General features: G+C 40.9%; 2 protein-coding genes across 2 annotated transcripts in view; one reads left to right on the top strand and one right to left on the bottom strand.

The window, feature by feature from the left end:
* The window catches only part of LOC147727990 (fizzy-related protein homolog), a 40,261-nt gene extending 33,261 nt beyond the window's left edge, over positions 1-7,000 (top strand). Inside the window, exon 4 of the mRNA XM_086962763.1 lies at positions 6,892-7,000. Within this exon, the coding sequence (XP_086818889.1) occupies positions 6,892-7,000 (109 nt within the window). The remainder of the gene's footprint in view (positions 1-6,891) is intronic.
* The window catches only part of LOC147727989 (UDP-glucuronosyltransferase 2A2-like), a 343,124-nt gene extending 329,522 nt beyond the window's left edge, over positions 1-13,602 (bottom strand). The window contains exons 1-2 of the mRNA XM_086961903.1: positions 12,708-13,602; positions 9,276-9,282 (exon numbers count right to left, since the gene is read on the bottom strand). Coding sequence (XP_086818029.1) covers positions 9,276-9,282; positions 12,708-13,449 — 749 coding nt within the window. The 5' untranslated portion in view covers positions 13,450-13,602. The remainder of the gene's footprint in view (positions 1-9,275; positions 9,283-12,707) is intronic.
* Positions 13,603-13,912: the final 310 nt, after the last annotated feature.

Below are 13,912 nucleotides of genomic sequence, written 5' to 3'. Positions count from 1 at the left end.
ATGGATGAGAGAACGGATGGATGGATGAGTGAAAGAATGGATGAGTAATAGGATCAATGGATGGATTCATGAATGGATGAGTAAATGGGTGGGTAGATGGATGGATGGATGGATGAGTGAAAGGGGGATGGAGAGAGAAAGGGAGGATGAATGACTGAAAGGGTGAATGGGTGGAAGGATAAATGAATGGATGAGTAAGTGAATGGATGGCTGGGTGGAAGAGTGGATGCATGGATGATTGTACAGATGGATAGGGTGAAAGGGTAGGTAGATGAATAATGCATGGATGAGTGAAAGGGTGGATGGAGGGATGGATGAGTCAAATGATGGACGGAAGGATATATGGTGGATAGGTGTGCAAATGGTTGAATATGTTTGGATTTAGATGGGCACACAGATGGAAGGACAGACCTTTTTAGTGTAAAAATAAGGCTGGGGATACTGATTACGACAGGTAAAAGTGTGGATGGGTGTGTGAAAGGATGGATGGATGAGTGAAAGGGCAGCTGATGGGCGAGTGAATTGGTGGATGGGTGTGTGAAAGGATGGATGGGTGGATGAATGAAAGGGTAGATGATGGGCAAGTAAATGGGTGGATGGATGAATTGATAAGTGACATGGTGAATGGATGGATGAGTGAAAGGGTGGATGTAAGGATTGATGAGTTAGTGAAAGGGGGTAGATGGACAAAAGGATGGATAGATGAGTGAAGTGAAAGGGTGGATGGATGAGAGAACGGATGGATGGATGAGTGAAAGAATGGATGAGTAATAGGATCAATGGATGGATTCATGAATGGATGAGTAAATGGGTGGGTAGATGGATGGATGGATGGATGAGTGAAAGGGGGATGGAGAGAGAAAGGGAGGATGAATGACTGAAAGGGTGAATGGGTGGAAGGATAAATGAATGGATGAGTAAGTGAATGGATGGCTGGGTGGAAGAGTGGATGCATGGATGATTGTACAGATGGATAGGGTGAAAGGGTAGGTAGATGAATAATGCATGGATGAGTGAAAGGGTGGATGGAGGGATGGATGAGTCAAATGATGGACGGAAGGATATATGGTGGATAGGTGTGCAAATGGTTGAATATGTTTGGATTTAGATGGGCACACAGATGGAAGGACAGACCTTTTTAGTGTAAAAATAAGGCTGGGGATACTGATTACGACAGGTAAAAGTGTGGATGGGTGTGTGAAAGGATGGATGGATGAGTGAAAGGGCAGCTGATGGGCGAGTGAATTGGTGGATGGGTGTGTGAAAGGATGGATGGGTGGATGAATGAAAGGGTAGATGATGGGCAAGTAAATGGGTGGATGGATGAATTGATAAGTGACATGGTGAATGGATGGATGAGTGAAAGGGTGGATGTAAGGATTGATGAGTTAGTGAAAGGGGGTAGATGGACAAAAGGATGGATAGATGAGTGAAGTGAAAGGGTGGATGGATGAGAGAACGGATGGATGGATGAGTGAAAGAATGGATGAGTAATAGGATCAATGGATGGATTCATGAATGGATGAGTAAATGGGTGGGTAGATGGATGGATGGATGAGTGAAAGGGGGATGGAGAGAGAAAGGGAGGATGAATGACTGAAAGGGTGAATGGGTGGAAGGATAAATGAATGGGTGAGTAAGTGAATGGGTGGATGGATGAGTAAGTGAATGGATGGCTGGGTGGAAGAGTGGATGCATGGATGATTGTACAGATGGATGGGGTGAAAGGGTAGGTAGATGAATAATGCATGGATGAGTGAAAGGGTGGATGGAGGGATGGATGAGTCAAATGATGGACGGAAGGATATATGGTGGATAGGTGTGCAAATGGTTGAATATGTTTGGATATAGATGGGCACACAGATGGAAGGACAGACCTTTTTAGTGTAAAAATAAGGCTGGGGATACTGATTACGACAGACCAAACTCAATGTTCCATTTTCTCAGAGCGGGTCTCAGTACCAAAAGGTACTGAAAGCAGCAGCTGGCATAAATAAGGGTTTGGGACCAGGTACTCTGTTGGGGGAAAAAACGATGGATTGGGATGCAGCCAGTGGATGAGATTAATAATTCAAGCATTCCAACCAATATAATACCTTCATTGCGTCCCAAATACTTTAAGGAAGATAACAGGAGGTACACATCACCCACCCACCCACCAGTAAATAAATGGTGGGGAGCCACGGCCAACTGCTGATTAGGTCAGGGGAGCCACAGGTCAAAAAAGTTTGGGAACCACTGCTCTATATCATTAGTCTCTTTATAGTCTCTCTCTTTCGCCAGCCTGTCGCCTTTTTTTCAAGTGATCTCTCACACCAATCTGCCTCTTAATCACCTCTCTAACCCACGTCTCCTCCTTTCTTCGAATTTTCCTCCTGACCTACCTGCAGCCATCTCTTTCAGCATCCACTTCCTTATCACTTTTTTCTCACACTTGTCTAAAACCTCTTCTGTCGCTCGTACTATGTGTTTCTCATCTGTTATAGTTTGTGTCTTTCTAATTTCGTTCATGTATCTCAACCTTTCTCACCGCCGTATCACTCTATCGCTCTTATATTAATCTCCTCCATGTTAGCTGTCTCTTTGTTATGTCTCTAACACATAAACTACAAACACAGCTGTTTGTGTCTGTCATTGATCTGCCACTCTACAGTGCCTTCTTTCTATCCTCTCTCTGCTTCCACTAGTCTCTCTCTTTCTTTCTCTTTCTCTTTCTCTCTCACTCTCCTTCTGCTCTCTTCTGTTTTCACTCTTGTTCCTCCTGCACCTAGTTTCCTTTCTCTCCTTACATGCTCACAGACCGCCAAAGTGAAGCCGCCTTTTTGCTGACATTTTGTTTCAGTGCAACCCGTGTTCTAATCCTGAACGCATGCATTGGTGAAGCTGACAGATGTCCATGTTAACTGCAAGATTCCGAAAGTAAACATGGCTCATGAGAGCCCTGTTTAACTTTTGTTTCCTTCCACTGCCTTTAGGACCTGGATGTCGCAAAGGCAGTTCCAGGGGTTGCAAATGACAGGTCAGACCTCTAAATGATGTCTGTGCATGTATCTAATTAAATAAATTAAAGCAGGCAAAAACTAGGAGGCGGAGCCCCAACCCCGTTAGTAAGAACCCGCTCTTAAACCTGAATGAAACAGGCCAGAGGTTGTGGAGGAAGTGTGACAATGTACATAAATAGTCCCAGTATGAGCTTAGAAAGGAGAAACCTCTGAGTGGAAAATTGTGAATTGAACAAAAAGTTATCAAAAGTTAAAAGAACACTTCCACAAAGTATTGGCCCTATTTATGTATTCTTTTTTGTGTGTGTGGGGTGGGGGGTGGGGGGGGGGGTGCGGGGGACATGTTAAGGCATTTCTATTTGTGAATTAGAAGTTGTCAATGGTTTAGATGAAGGAAAACAGTAGGGCACATCAAAATGAATAAAATATAATACATTATGTACAATAATTCGAATGTCCTTATCAGTGGTAAGCCAAACCTGATAAAGTAAAGCATATTTTTCACGGAATTAGCCAAGCAGTGACTAATACAAGAGGCCGGTCCACTTTAACATTGAAGGGGCCAGGCGAAATACACTTTACACTTGTGCACAAACGGAGCACATGCTTCTATTCACAGTATTTGGTGGTTGTTCAAAAGGGAATGGGGCAAACAGATTTTACTTTTGCCTATAGTACCTAAAATCTTTAGACCAGGACAAACCTACAGAATACAGATTGAGGAACAATTATAAAATGTAACATATCTTTTGCTTATAAACCATTGTCTGTACGTATTATTACAGTACGTGACCTGTTAAATTCACCTTCGCAGAAAACAAATTGCGACAAACATTTCATCTTAACTAAATTATTGGATATTTCAGAACAAATGGTAGTCAGCATTTGATAGAAGCCAATTCATTGAATATTTTATTTTCTAAATTGCCTTTTACAAGATGTTTCCTAAATGTGTGACTGCATTTAATCTCGAAATGTGTTCTCTCTGTTGTTTTTTCTAAAAGGATTTCGTATATCCTGTATTTCCCAATGACTTCCTTTCGACCTCCTTTGCTGTTTCGTCGGGCATTTTCCCTTCCATATTTTGCCTCCCTCTCTCCTCCTCATCCCTTTTCTTCATACTTTTTGTCGAAAAAATATTTGGGGAGATACCATCTAAACCCTTATCATGTTCTTACTTTATTTCTTCTGAGTGCTAATTCCTCCCCTTCGTTCTTCCTCTCTTATCCCTCTACACTAGTTTCTTATCTCTTTTGTTTCACTCTTTTCCGTCATTCTTTCCATTGTTTCATCCTTCTTCCTGTTTTGGGTCGTGGTTGAAATTCTAAAAGGACCACCATGATCTCAAACATCTTTTTAGCCTGACCTTTTTCTAAGTTCCCTTTTTGTAAAAACAATTCTGGAAAGACTTTCAATTGTTATTATTATTATTCAATGGTTTTTAGAAATTGTCGCAGCGTTTGTTAATACTAAAGCTATCTTCCAAAACAGGATTCGATATGGAGTCCGCAACTATTTTTCCTTTTAAAATCAGTTGTTTAAAATACTTATCATTAAGTTTTTATTAGATAGATTCGAACTGTTCTAGATTTATTTCTTTATATGTAACCAAACTGTATGTAGAATAATTGTTTTCCTCAGAACTGGGTTTTGATTATCTAACTGTTCTTAACAAAGGAAATCTTTGAGCCATAGTTTAGCATGCAAGTCCAGCAAACATTGACCATGACCTCAAATAACGGTTGTCACTTGTAGTCACAAACCTGTTAATTTGACAAAAAAGACAACTAATTTCGAGGTTTTTAGAACAGTCATACATTATTGTCACTAAAGCCTTAATTATGCCATGAAATAACATCATGATACATTGATGTTATGGTACAAAACGTTGTACTCCCGCCATAACCATTTAGCTTATTCACACTCACCCTCACTAGTACAGTAATAATATTTCTGCATGTAAGTAGACCATCCTCTGAGATGAGAATTCATAACTGTGTGTTTACAACTGAATGGTGTCTATATACATTATACATTAGCAATTTGTTTTAGCCACTGTAGAGTCATCTCTTCAGTTGCAATGCAAGGCTGCCGCGCCAACAATCTGTAGTCCTTGCAACAATGCCTGTAGGCTAGAGGGTGTGGACACATCCAATGCATTCCCTGGATTCTTTAATGAGTACATTGAGGGGGAGGGTGCTCTGCCATCTGTCTTTTAAGCACTGCATGGGTTCCACTAAACCAAACTATTGTGCCTCATTTGGCAAATGGTCTGCTGATCTACTGGGGTGGTGTGGGGCACCTCTGCTAGTGGACCATCTATCATATTCTAGGCTCACTGCAGATTTGTCAAAACATTTTTCTTGAAAGTGCTCCTACTGCTAGAGCAGGTTTAGTGTTTTACAAAAACATAAGCTTGGATGGCCCCCATGTTTTATTTCGTTTTTGAAAAACAAAAACAAATGTCCCTAACACCCCTGAAGTTTTTGCTTCATTCTTCCTGTACAAGGCTTCTTTGGCAGAGGTGTTGCTTAATCTGTGAGATTAGGGGTGTGTAAAGCTCAAATTTCCCAATTGCAAAAGCTGTTGGCCCCAGGCTGGAGGGGATGGTCAAGGTTGGGGATGGACTGTTCCCATGAAGAACAGGTTCAGTATTGATTTGCGTTAGATGGTCCTCTGGAGCGGCTGGGTGGCCAAAAATTGAAGGGTTGGAGTGCTACCCTGAGCAATTGCCAGTGGTTACATTATTTGTAAGCATTTATCCCATCAGCTTTTGGGTGTTTGATTGTGAGCAGTATACTTTGACACCTGAGAATTTTGTCACAAACATTGTACTTCTGTCAATGTTTGTGAATGCCAAAGATTGGAAATTTGTACCCTTTCAAGGAGTACTTCTGTGGCGGCAGATTTACTAACCCTTACTTGATAAACCTGTCACTGTATATATTTCAGTTCCTGATCCCAAAAAAATCTGCTGATTAAAAACTCTTAGTGAAATGAGAACAATGAGAAAACCTGGCACAGACATAGCAGAACCTTCTCATGCCCCCGTACCCGACTACTAAGCCAAGAATGCATTATTAAAGATGTGTCACAACCAGAACACCCTCGTGAATCTACGACCCTATGAATTGGTTTACATGATGCACACAAACAAGAAAATAAAAGCATTTAAAGCCTCACACTACATAGGAGAGGTTTCCAACACTGTTAAGCATGTGCCCATGTGGCAGAAGGACTGCTGGCCAATGTTTTTTTGCAGCAGAACCAACTCAGATTCTACCATCAGAGAACATTTTGTGCCCCACCTCCAAATGAGGCATAGAGAAATGCTAGGTTGGCGACGTGGGACATCCATCGGATTAGTCTACAGGAGATTTACCATATCCACTAACATCTTAATAACAAACAAGTGGATAAAATAATAATAAGAGATATATAAATCTAGTTTGTGAAAGAATAAAACAGCATATTTCAAATGCATTATAAACATTAATTTTTAGCATGTACGCATTAAAAAGTGAAGAAGCTTTGCAGGGTCAATCATTGATCCTCAGCTGCGTGGAAATGTAAGGTAAATAAATGTCACCATGGGTAGCTTATATTTAATTCGTTCTTTTTTATTTTTTTTAAATAATTTCACTTTCCGATCAATGTTCTCAGAAATGAAAAGCAAGAAAATGAGGTCAATGTATTTTCAAACATTTTAATTCACAAATCACATGATGGCATTTTTCAATTATATAAAAGCTATTCGTTTTTACAACAGAAATCCCATCAGAGGACTTACAGAATTGATGAAGATTAGGGTTAACAGAGTGGTCAGAGACATATTAAAAGTTGGTAGAGACTCTTGTGGTTGTTTATGTTGAACATTTTGGTTTTGCAGAAGAAGTCACCTCTGTAATAAGAATTGTGAAAGCACTCGCTCCACCCTACTCATAACTGAGGATTTCCTCATTGCATATGAGCGTATTGACATAGATGCCAGAATCTAAGGGGCATATTATTAAGAACGGCGCTATAAATTATTGCTGGTTTAGCGGCAGAAAACTGCGATAATGGGATTGATAATATGCCCCTAAGAATTCCATTAGAAGTCCATGTTCTGGTGTGAACCTGGGCTTCTATTGGAATTCTCCAGGGCATATTATCAAGCCCATTATCGCTTTAGCAGCAGTTTTCGGACGCTAAACCGGCGATAATGTTAACACCGTTCTTGATAACATGCCCCAAAGGTTTTACAAGACATCTCATTACAGAATATAGGCCTGATTTAGAGTTTGTAGGGTAGTATTTACTCCATTAGGCCGGCCGAACTCTAATGATTGACAGAAACAGGCCATCATGGCAGGTTCCTGTCAATAAGCTAAAAGTTTGATGGATGGCTCCGTCAAACATGACGGCCTAGTGTCAAACCTTTAACTTATTTATATTTCTTCAAGAACAAAACCCCCAAACAACATTTTGTTTTTAAAAAGCAAAACCTAATGATCCCCAAACAATGGGAGTTTTCTTCCATTGTATGCATGTCAAAATTTTACTCTCCCCTACTTACAGGGTTTTCACAATTTCCACTGTTTATGCAGTAGATTACCTTTGGGGCACTCTAATATGCGATCATTTTTTAAAGAAGCTTTTTGCGTTTTATGGTAAACTAAAGACATTTGGTACCTTAGTAATTGTGTTGATGCCCATAACTATGAGATGTTTAATTCACTGAAGCATGAATTCACACTCCGCAATATGGCAATTTTCTAATTCTATAAATAATGGACTATTCCAGTGAATACTTGCCGTCTCTATATTATATTGCTGGAATCCACAATTATTAATGTAATCAGTAGAGGTTAATTGACTATTAGCATGGCATTCCATGACTGTTTTCCAGAAGGGAACCTAAACAACATTCCAAAGAGGAGTGAGAGAGGAGCACACTAAGGACCAGATTCACAAAGGGCCTCCGCATTTTTTGGGACTCTCCGCACTTGAGGCGGACTCTCCGCAATGAGAATTTTCATGGCGGAGATTCCGCCCAAGTGCAGAGACTCACCCACAACTGCATGGCCTCCACCATGAGTGTGGAGGCCTTTGGTGCATCAGGCGCTCACTGTATACCTTTAATGTTCCCTCTTGTTTCAAGGAAGTCCTCCTTGATTTGCTCTCAGTTATCATTTCCGTATACCTCAAATCCAAACAATTCTTTACTATCTACGATTTATACAATGCACCTGCACATGTGGCCAATTGAAATGAGAATCCGGAAAACAAGTGCCTGGATTCGAAACGCGTCGGCCAATTAGAAAGGAATACTCGTACACCAGCATTAGCTGGTCGATAAAGAATCCCAAATTTACTTTCTCGCTCCTTTCCTAATTTCCCTCCTTTTCTATTTTTCTTTGCTTCAATCAATGCTTTATTTATTTGAAAGTGTGTGTATCATTTAATGCCATGCATATTTAATGTCACTGTCTGTTTCACATTGTTTTTCATTTTCGTGACTAATGACGATATTCAGTTTGTGACACTTTGTTGTGTAGAAAAGTGATTATACTTTGGTTCAAATTCACATTGTACACATGTCTTTGTCTGTCCACAATATTTTGTTTCTGACAAACAGAGCTTAATTAAAATTTCTTCGGTATAAATAAAAATACCCAGTTGATAACGACAAGCAGCGCGTTCAACTTTCCGTAAATGTGGTCGCAAATGTAAGTGGTGGGGCGCTCTTCTTTGATTGTTCATATACTTAGGCCCAGCCTCTCCACTTGTCCTCTAGGGCCTAGCTCCCCTTGTGTTTCTCAATTGAAATAAGAAGTCAAGAGGGGAGAGTTCCGGGGGCATGATTCCCTCTGTAGATAAGCTTGATTGCCATATGTCCTGGAAGTCACGTTAGATAGCTATGAATTTGATTTCTATGGGCTGTAAAGAAGCTATTTCTGGGTAGGGTGGAGGGATTCTAATGAAACTTAGAGCTATGATCATTCATCGGCAACAATGTGGACAGTGTTAAAAGATATCACCTCCTCCCAAAACCCTTAACTGAACTCCTGGATTGTGTGGAGCTTATGACCTGGAATGCACCTGCCCTTATATACATTAGGACCTCCTTAGATTTTACACATTGAGACATTTGTTTTGTCTCTATACCTACTTGTGCCCCTTCTTTCCCCTTTTATTTTGCTTCTTTTACTTTTCTTCTATTGCTTAATTTTACACCATAGAACACTTCCTATGGGTTTATCTAATCTCCATATGTGGTTTTACTCTCACTTACCATCTACTACCTGGATTTCGCTCTGTATTCTAGACCCTTAGGTCACAATTAACCCTCCAGGACTCTACACACCTGAAGTTTATACCTTACATTGGACCCTTGTATCCTCTGATTGTATTTTTTTTCTCTCTTCATTTGTTTATGAAATATTTGCTCAGTAAAATTCGCCTGAAATTAAAAAAAATATTAGACTTCGGATAGCTGTTGAATTCAACACCTAAGGGTGGATTTACTAAAGTTTGGCTGGGTGATCACATGGTGCAAAGCGACACACAGTGATGCAAAGCATCGCTTTGATCTGTATACCATGAAAAAGGCCAGTGATCCGCAGCACAAAAGTGTGTAACACCACACAGGTGCCTGTGCAAACCTTTGTAAATCTGGGTCCTTGCCTTTCTTTGGTTTTTCAACCCTTAAACCTATCTTAAAATGTCATATTTAGTTAAGTTGGGCCCGATTCACAGAATGAACTTAAGACTAAATCCTAAACTTACTACTATTTGGTATTCACAGAATGCACTTACTACTTTCGGGATTCACAAAGTGAACTTACTACTTCGGGATTCACAGAATGAACTTACTACTTTTGGTATTCACAGAATAGATTTGAGACTACTAACTTTACGTCCGCACTCGGGCCGTAAATTCCGGCCCGGAGACGGAGTTTCCGGCCTGGGGGCGGAGCTACCAGCCCGGTGGCGGAGCTTCCGGGCCGGGGGCGGAGCTTGTGACTTGGAGGCGGAGCTTCCGGCTCGGAGGTGGGTATTTATCCATGGCTGAAATCTCCACCTCTGGGCCGGAAGCTCCGCCTCCAAGCCACAAGCTCCGCCTCCTGCCCAGAAGCTCTGCCTCCAGGCCGGAAGCTCCACCTCCGGGCCGTAAGCTCCGCCCCAAGCCGGAAACTCCGCCTCCGGGCTGGAATTTACGGCCCGAGTTCGGACGTAAAGTTAGTAGTCTTAAATCTATTCTGTGAATACCGAAAGTAGTAAGTTCATTCTGTGAATCTCGAAAGTAGTAAGTTCACTCTGTGAATCCCGAAAATAGTAAGTGCATTCTGTGAATACCAAATAGTAGTACGTTTAGGATTTAGTCTTAAGTTCATTCTGTGAATCGGGCCCGTTGAAAATATTTGCAATGCAGCTATGGTAACATGGTGATCGTATTTATGAATTATCATATATGTTCATATTATAAAACTTTATTTTTATATGTGTTTTGATACCTAGAGAAACCCAGCTGAAACAATCAGATTTTAAAAACTGGTACAATTTGTGTCACACTTAATCATACAACTTTCACAATAAGCATGAGTCTTTGCTCCTGAGACTGGTAGCAGGCCACCTATTTTTTTTCACTACGAACTGCACTCTGATATTCTGGAAAAGTTATCAATGATTCTGAATAATTCCATGGATGTCCTTTAGAGGTCACCAGGGGTCGCAGCTGTGGCCCCAGGCTTGGCCCATGCGACCCCTGGCTCTGCCTTTGTGACCCCAGACCTCAGAGGGGGCAACATCAGTGCCAGGAGCACAGCGGAAAGTCATCATTATAGAAGTCGGTTGGAGATCTACTTGCTTTGTTTTCTCTCAATTCTTTATTACCCTGATAGTGAATAATTAAACATTATTCACTACTGGTGTAATAAAAAATGGAGTACAATTAGCTGGAGTATGATATTCCCTGGCAGCTGAGGTAAGTAAAAAAAAAATGCTCTGAAATGTATGTTATGTGCGAGCTTGCTGGTGAGTGTGAGTTCGCGTAAGAGAGTGTATGTAAGTGTGAATATTTATGCATGTGTAAGCAGTGCGTGTTGGAAATAAATTGAAGGTCAAAGGGCATGTGATGTCACTTCCACTACTCCTGCCATTTTGGTTAATTGAGGTCCGTGAATAATCCCTGGACTAGTTCTATGGGTTTATACAGAACACCAGAGTATTATAGCAAGTTTTACTTCACAACACAGAATCCTCACAGTGCAGATTCTAACCTTCTGAGGCTGATGAGCAGGACTTCAGTTAGAAGGAAAACTTCCAGGGAGTCTTGCTATCATAGTTGCCTTAAAAAAAAACTTTTTTGCAAAGAATAAAATGCATTTTTTAGAAATGGTTGATCTCCCAAAACCAAAGCACCATTGTTGGTCACCCACTGTCCAGTCACTTCTCAGAGGATTATCTCACCACAGCACCCAGCAGAGCCCGACAAAAAAAGTGCAGTCAACACTTAGGGCCTGATTCTGTTGCAGTTAGGAAATCTTCCTGATCGAATCGGTTTGGACACGGTTTCCAACCGACTCGGATTGGGAGAGTCCAACTGACCAAGTATGATGCATCCGGATGCTTCCAGACACAATTTGGTCGGACTCCCATTGACTTCTATGGGAGCCTATGTTCCTAACCGCATCGTAATCTGGCCCTCGGTGGAGAAGACACGTTCCCGATCCAATTTGGAAGGAACAAATGCCATTAGGAGGCCTTCCTAACCGCATCGTAATTGGGCCATTGATGGGAATGATTTTCTAACTGCATCAGAATAGGTCCCTTAGAGTTACAAAAAACAGCAAGTTGCTGCTGCCTGCTGATGCAATTTATAAAATGTTACTGCTAGCACCTCCCAGAGGCCTAGAATATATGGCAAGTTTCATTACTACGCTCATATGCTGTGTTTGCACGTTTTTCGAAGAGGTAGACCTGTAAAAATCCTTGGATTGGAATACATCTGGTGCACTGGCATTCCAAGAATAATCAATTGCACTGCGGCCAATGCAATCTTCCACAGACGATTGGCATTTAGACTGATCAACTGGTACTTAGCACCAGCACAGCTTTAAAGTATGCACTCTCCATAAATACCTCACAAATTCATCACAAAGTGCTCTGTCATTAGTGAGACAGTGCATATGGCTCATTTGAACTTACCATCCACGCCAAATATCACTGGACTAGTGCTGGGTTCTGGTCTAGTGACAAATCATGTTTGTTCTACTCCTGCTTTAACACATAGGCCCTGATCATGAGTTGCTCGTTAAATTCCGACCCATACGTAACCCCCTGTTTACGCCTAGGTCGGAATTACAGGTATTGAAGTATTTAATGCATCCAATAATCATCAGAGGCATTGAGTAACTCAAACTTTGTTAAATGTTAGCAGGTCAAACCTGCCAAAATTTAACAGGGGAAAAACCTACTGTATTTACTGTATCATGCGGATTTTGATGCGTGAAACACCAAAATCTGTATGTTATTCCCCATTAACTTGTAATAGGTGCTATTTATTGCAAAGATACATAACATACCTTGCAATATATAACGCCTAAACTCGTAATCAGGCCCAGAAAAGAATATCCTGTACTTTCTTTGGGGTGTGGATGTGATACAAAAGAACTCAACATGTCAAAACATTAGATTGTTTTTAATTCAACATAGACTTACCCAGAACGTTGCTGTAGTACGTATCCCACTCTCCCCAGATGGACTGAAAGGCAGCATCTTGGACAATATATGATAACATATTCTCTAATCTCTGTGTCAGTGACATTACGTCCGAAAATTCTGATAAAGTGGCAGGGACGTAGGATGGTGGTGTCGGTATTTTCCCACAGTGCCTCTCCACAGTTGAGGCTGGTGTGAAGCGTAGTGTGTAAACAAAAGGAATGTCAAGTTTCAGGGCAATAAGATCACCACAGATATTGACCGGGTCCGATAAAAGTACATTAAACTTGTTTCTTTGCAGTTTCTTCATTAAATCACTATTTTTCAGCACTGCGTTGCAAAGGTGCCTGTTGTAGTCATTTAGTCGGAGAGCCACTTCACTGAATCTCTTGTAGAATTGCCAAGTATTGAGATATTGCTTTTCGTACATCCAGACTCTCATAATGTCTTCGATCAGGTTATTCACATAATCCTGTCCAAAGGGAACTTGGAAAATTTCATATTTTACCCGTGAGGCTGTGTGGTTCGGGTTCACATATGGAGAGGCGGAGGACACCACAACTGTGACATTGTGGTCTCTAGCGACTAGTTCCTGTATAATGACCTTAACATTCAACCAATGGCTACCTTCTGTGGGCCAAATCAGTACGTTCCCACATAGAACGGTGGTAGAAAGCAATATCTGAAGAAGTATCAATTGGGCCTGCTTCTTAGCGCCTATTGCACCGGTCATGCCAGCCATAATCAGTACTGTGAGATGCCTAGGAGTATTTTCTTTGCTTGCTGATCTGTTCCAAAGCAAAACTGAATGTTTATAGCATCAAAGGGACTCACCTCTTGGACACAAGAGGTTCTGCAATTAACTGAAGGCCAGGCTCCTTAGGTATATGGCTTGGATATCAAAATGTGCTAGAAAGATAAAATAAAGTTTAGTTGACATCACTATGTTTCATCTTATAATACTTAAAGTAACTGTATTATGAATTCCACTCAGTGACTCTCAAAGTGCTATGCAACATGCAAACTGCCAAATTGGATGAATTAGCAGGATAGCTCATACTGTGTTTTTAATTTATCATCTATTTTGCACTGGGATCTAGGCTGTTGTCGAATATTCCATCTGAACTAAATTAAAAACATTAACAATACGACAATACCACCAAATATAATACCATTTATTTGAATTGAATAATACACTGAATTAA

The sequence above is a fragment of the Lissotriton vulgaris genome, chromosome 3_1 (genome assembly GCF_964263255.1).
Source record: "Lissotriton vulgaris chromosome 3_1, aLisVul1.2, whole genome shotgun sequence".
NCBI classification, from domain to species: domain Eukaryota; kingdom Metazoa; phylum Chordata; class Amphibia; order Caudata; family Salamandridae; genus Lissotriton; species Lissotriton vulgaris.
This window is presented reverse-complemented; position numbering and strand designations above follow the sequence as displayed.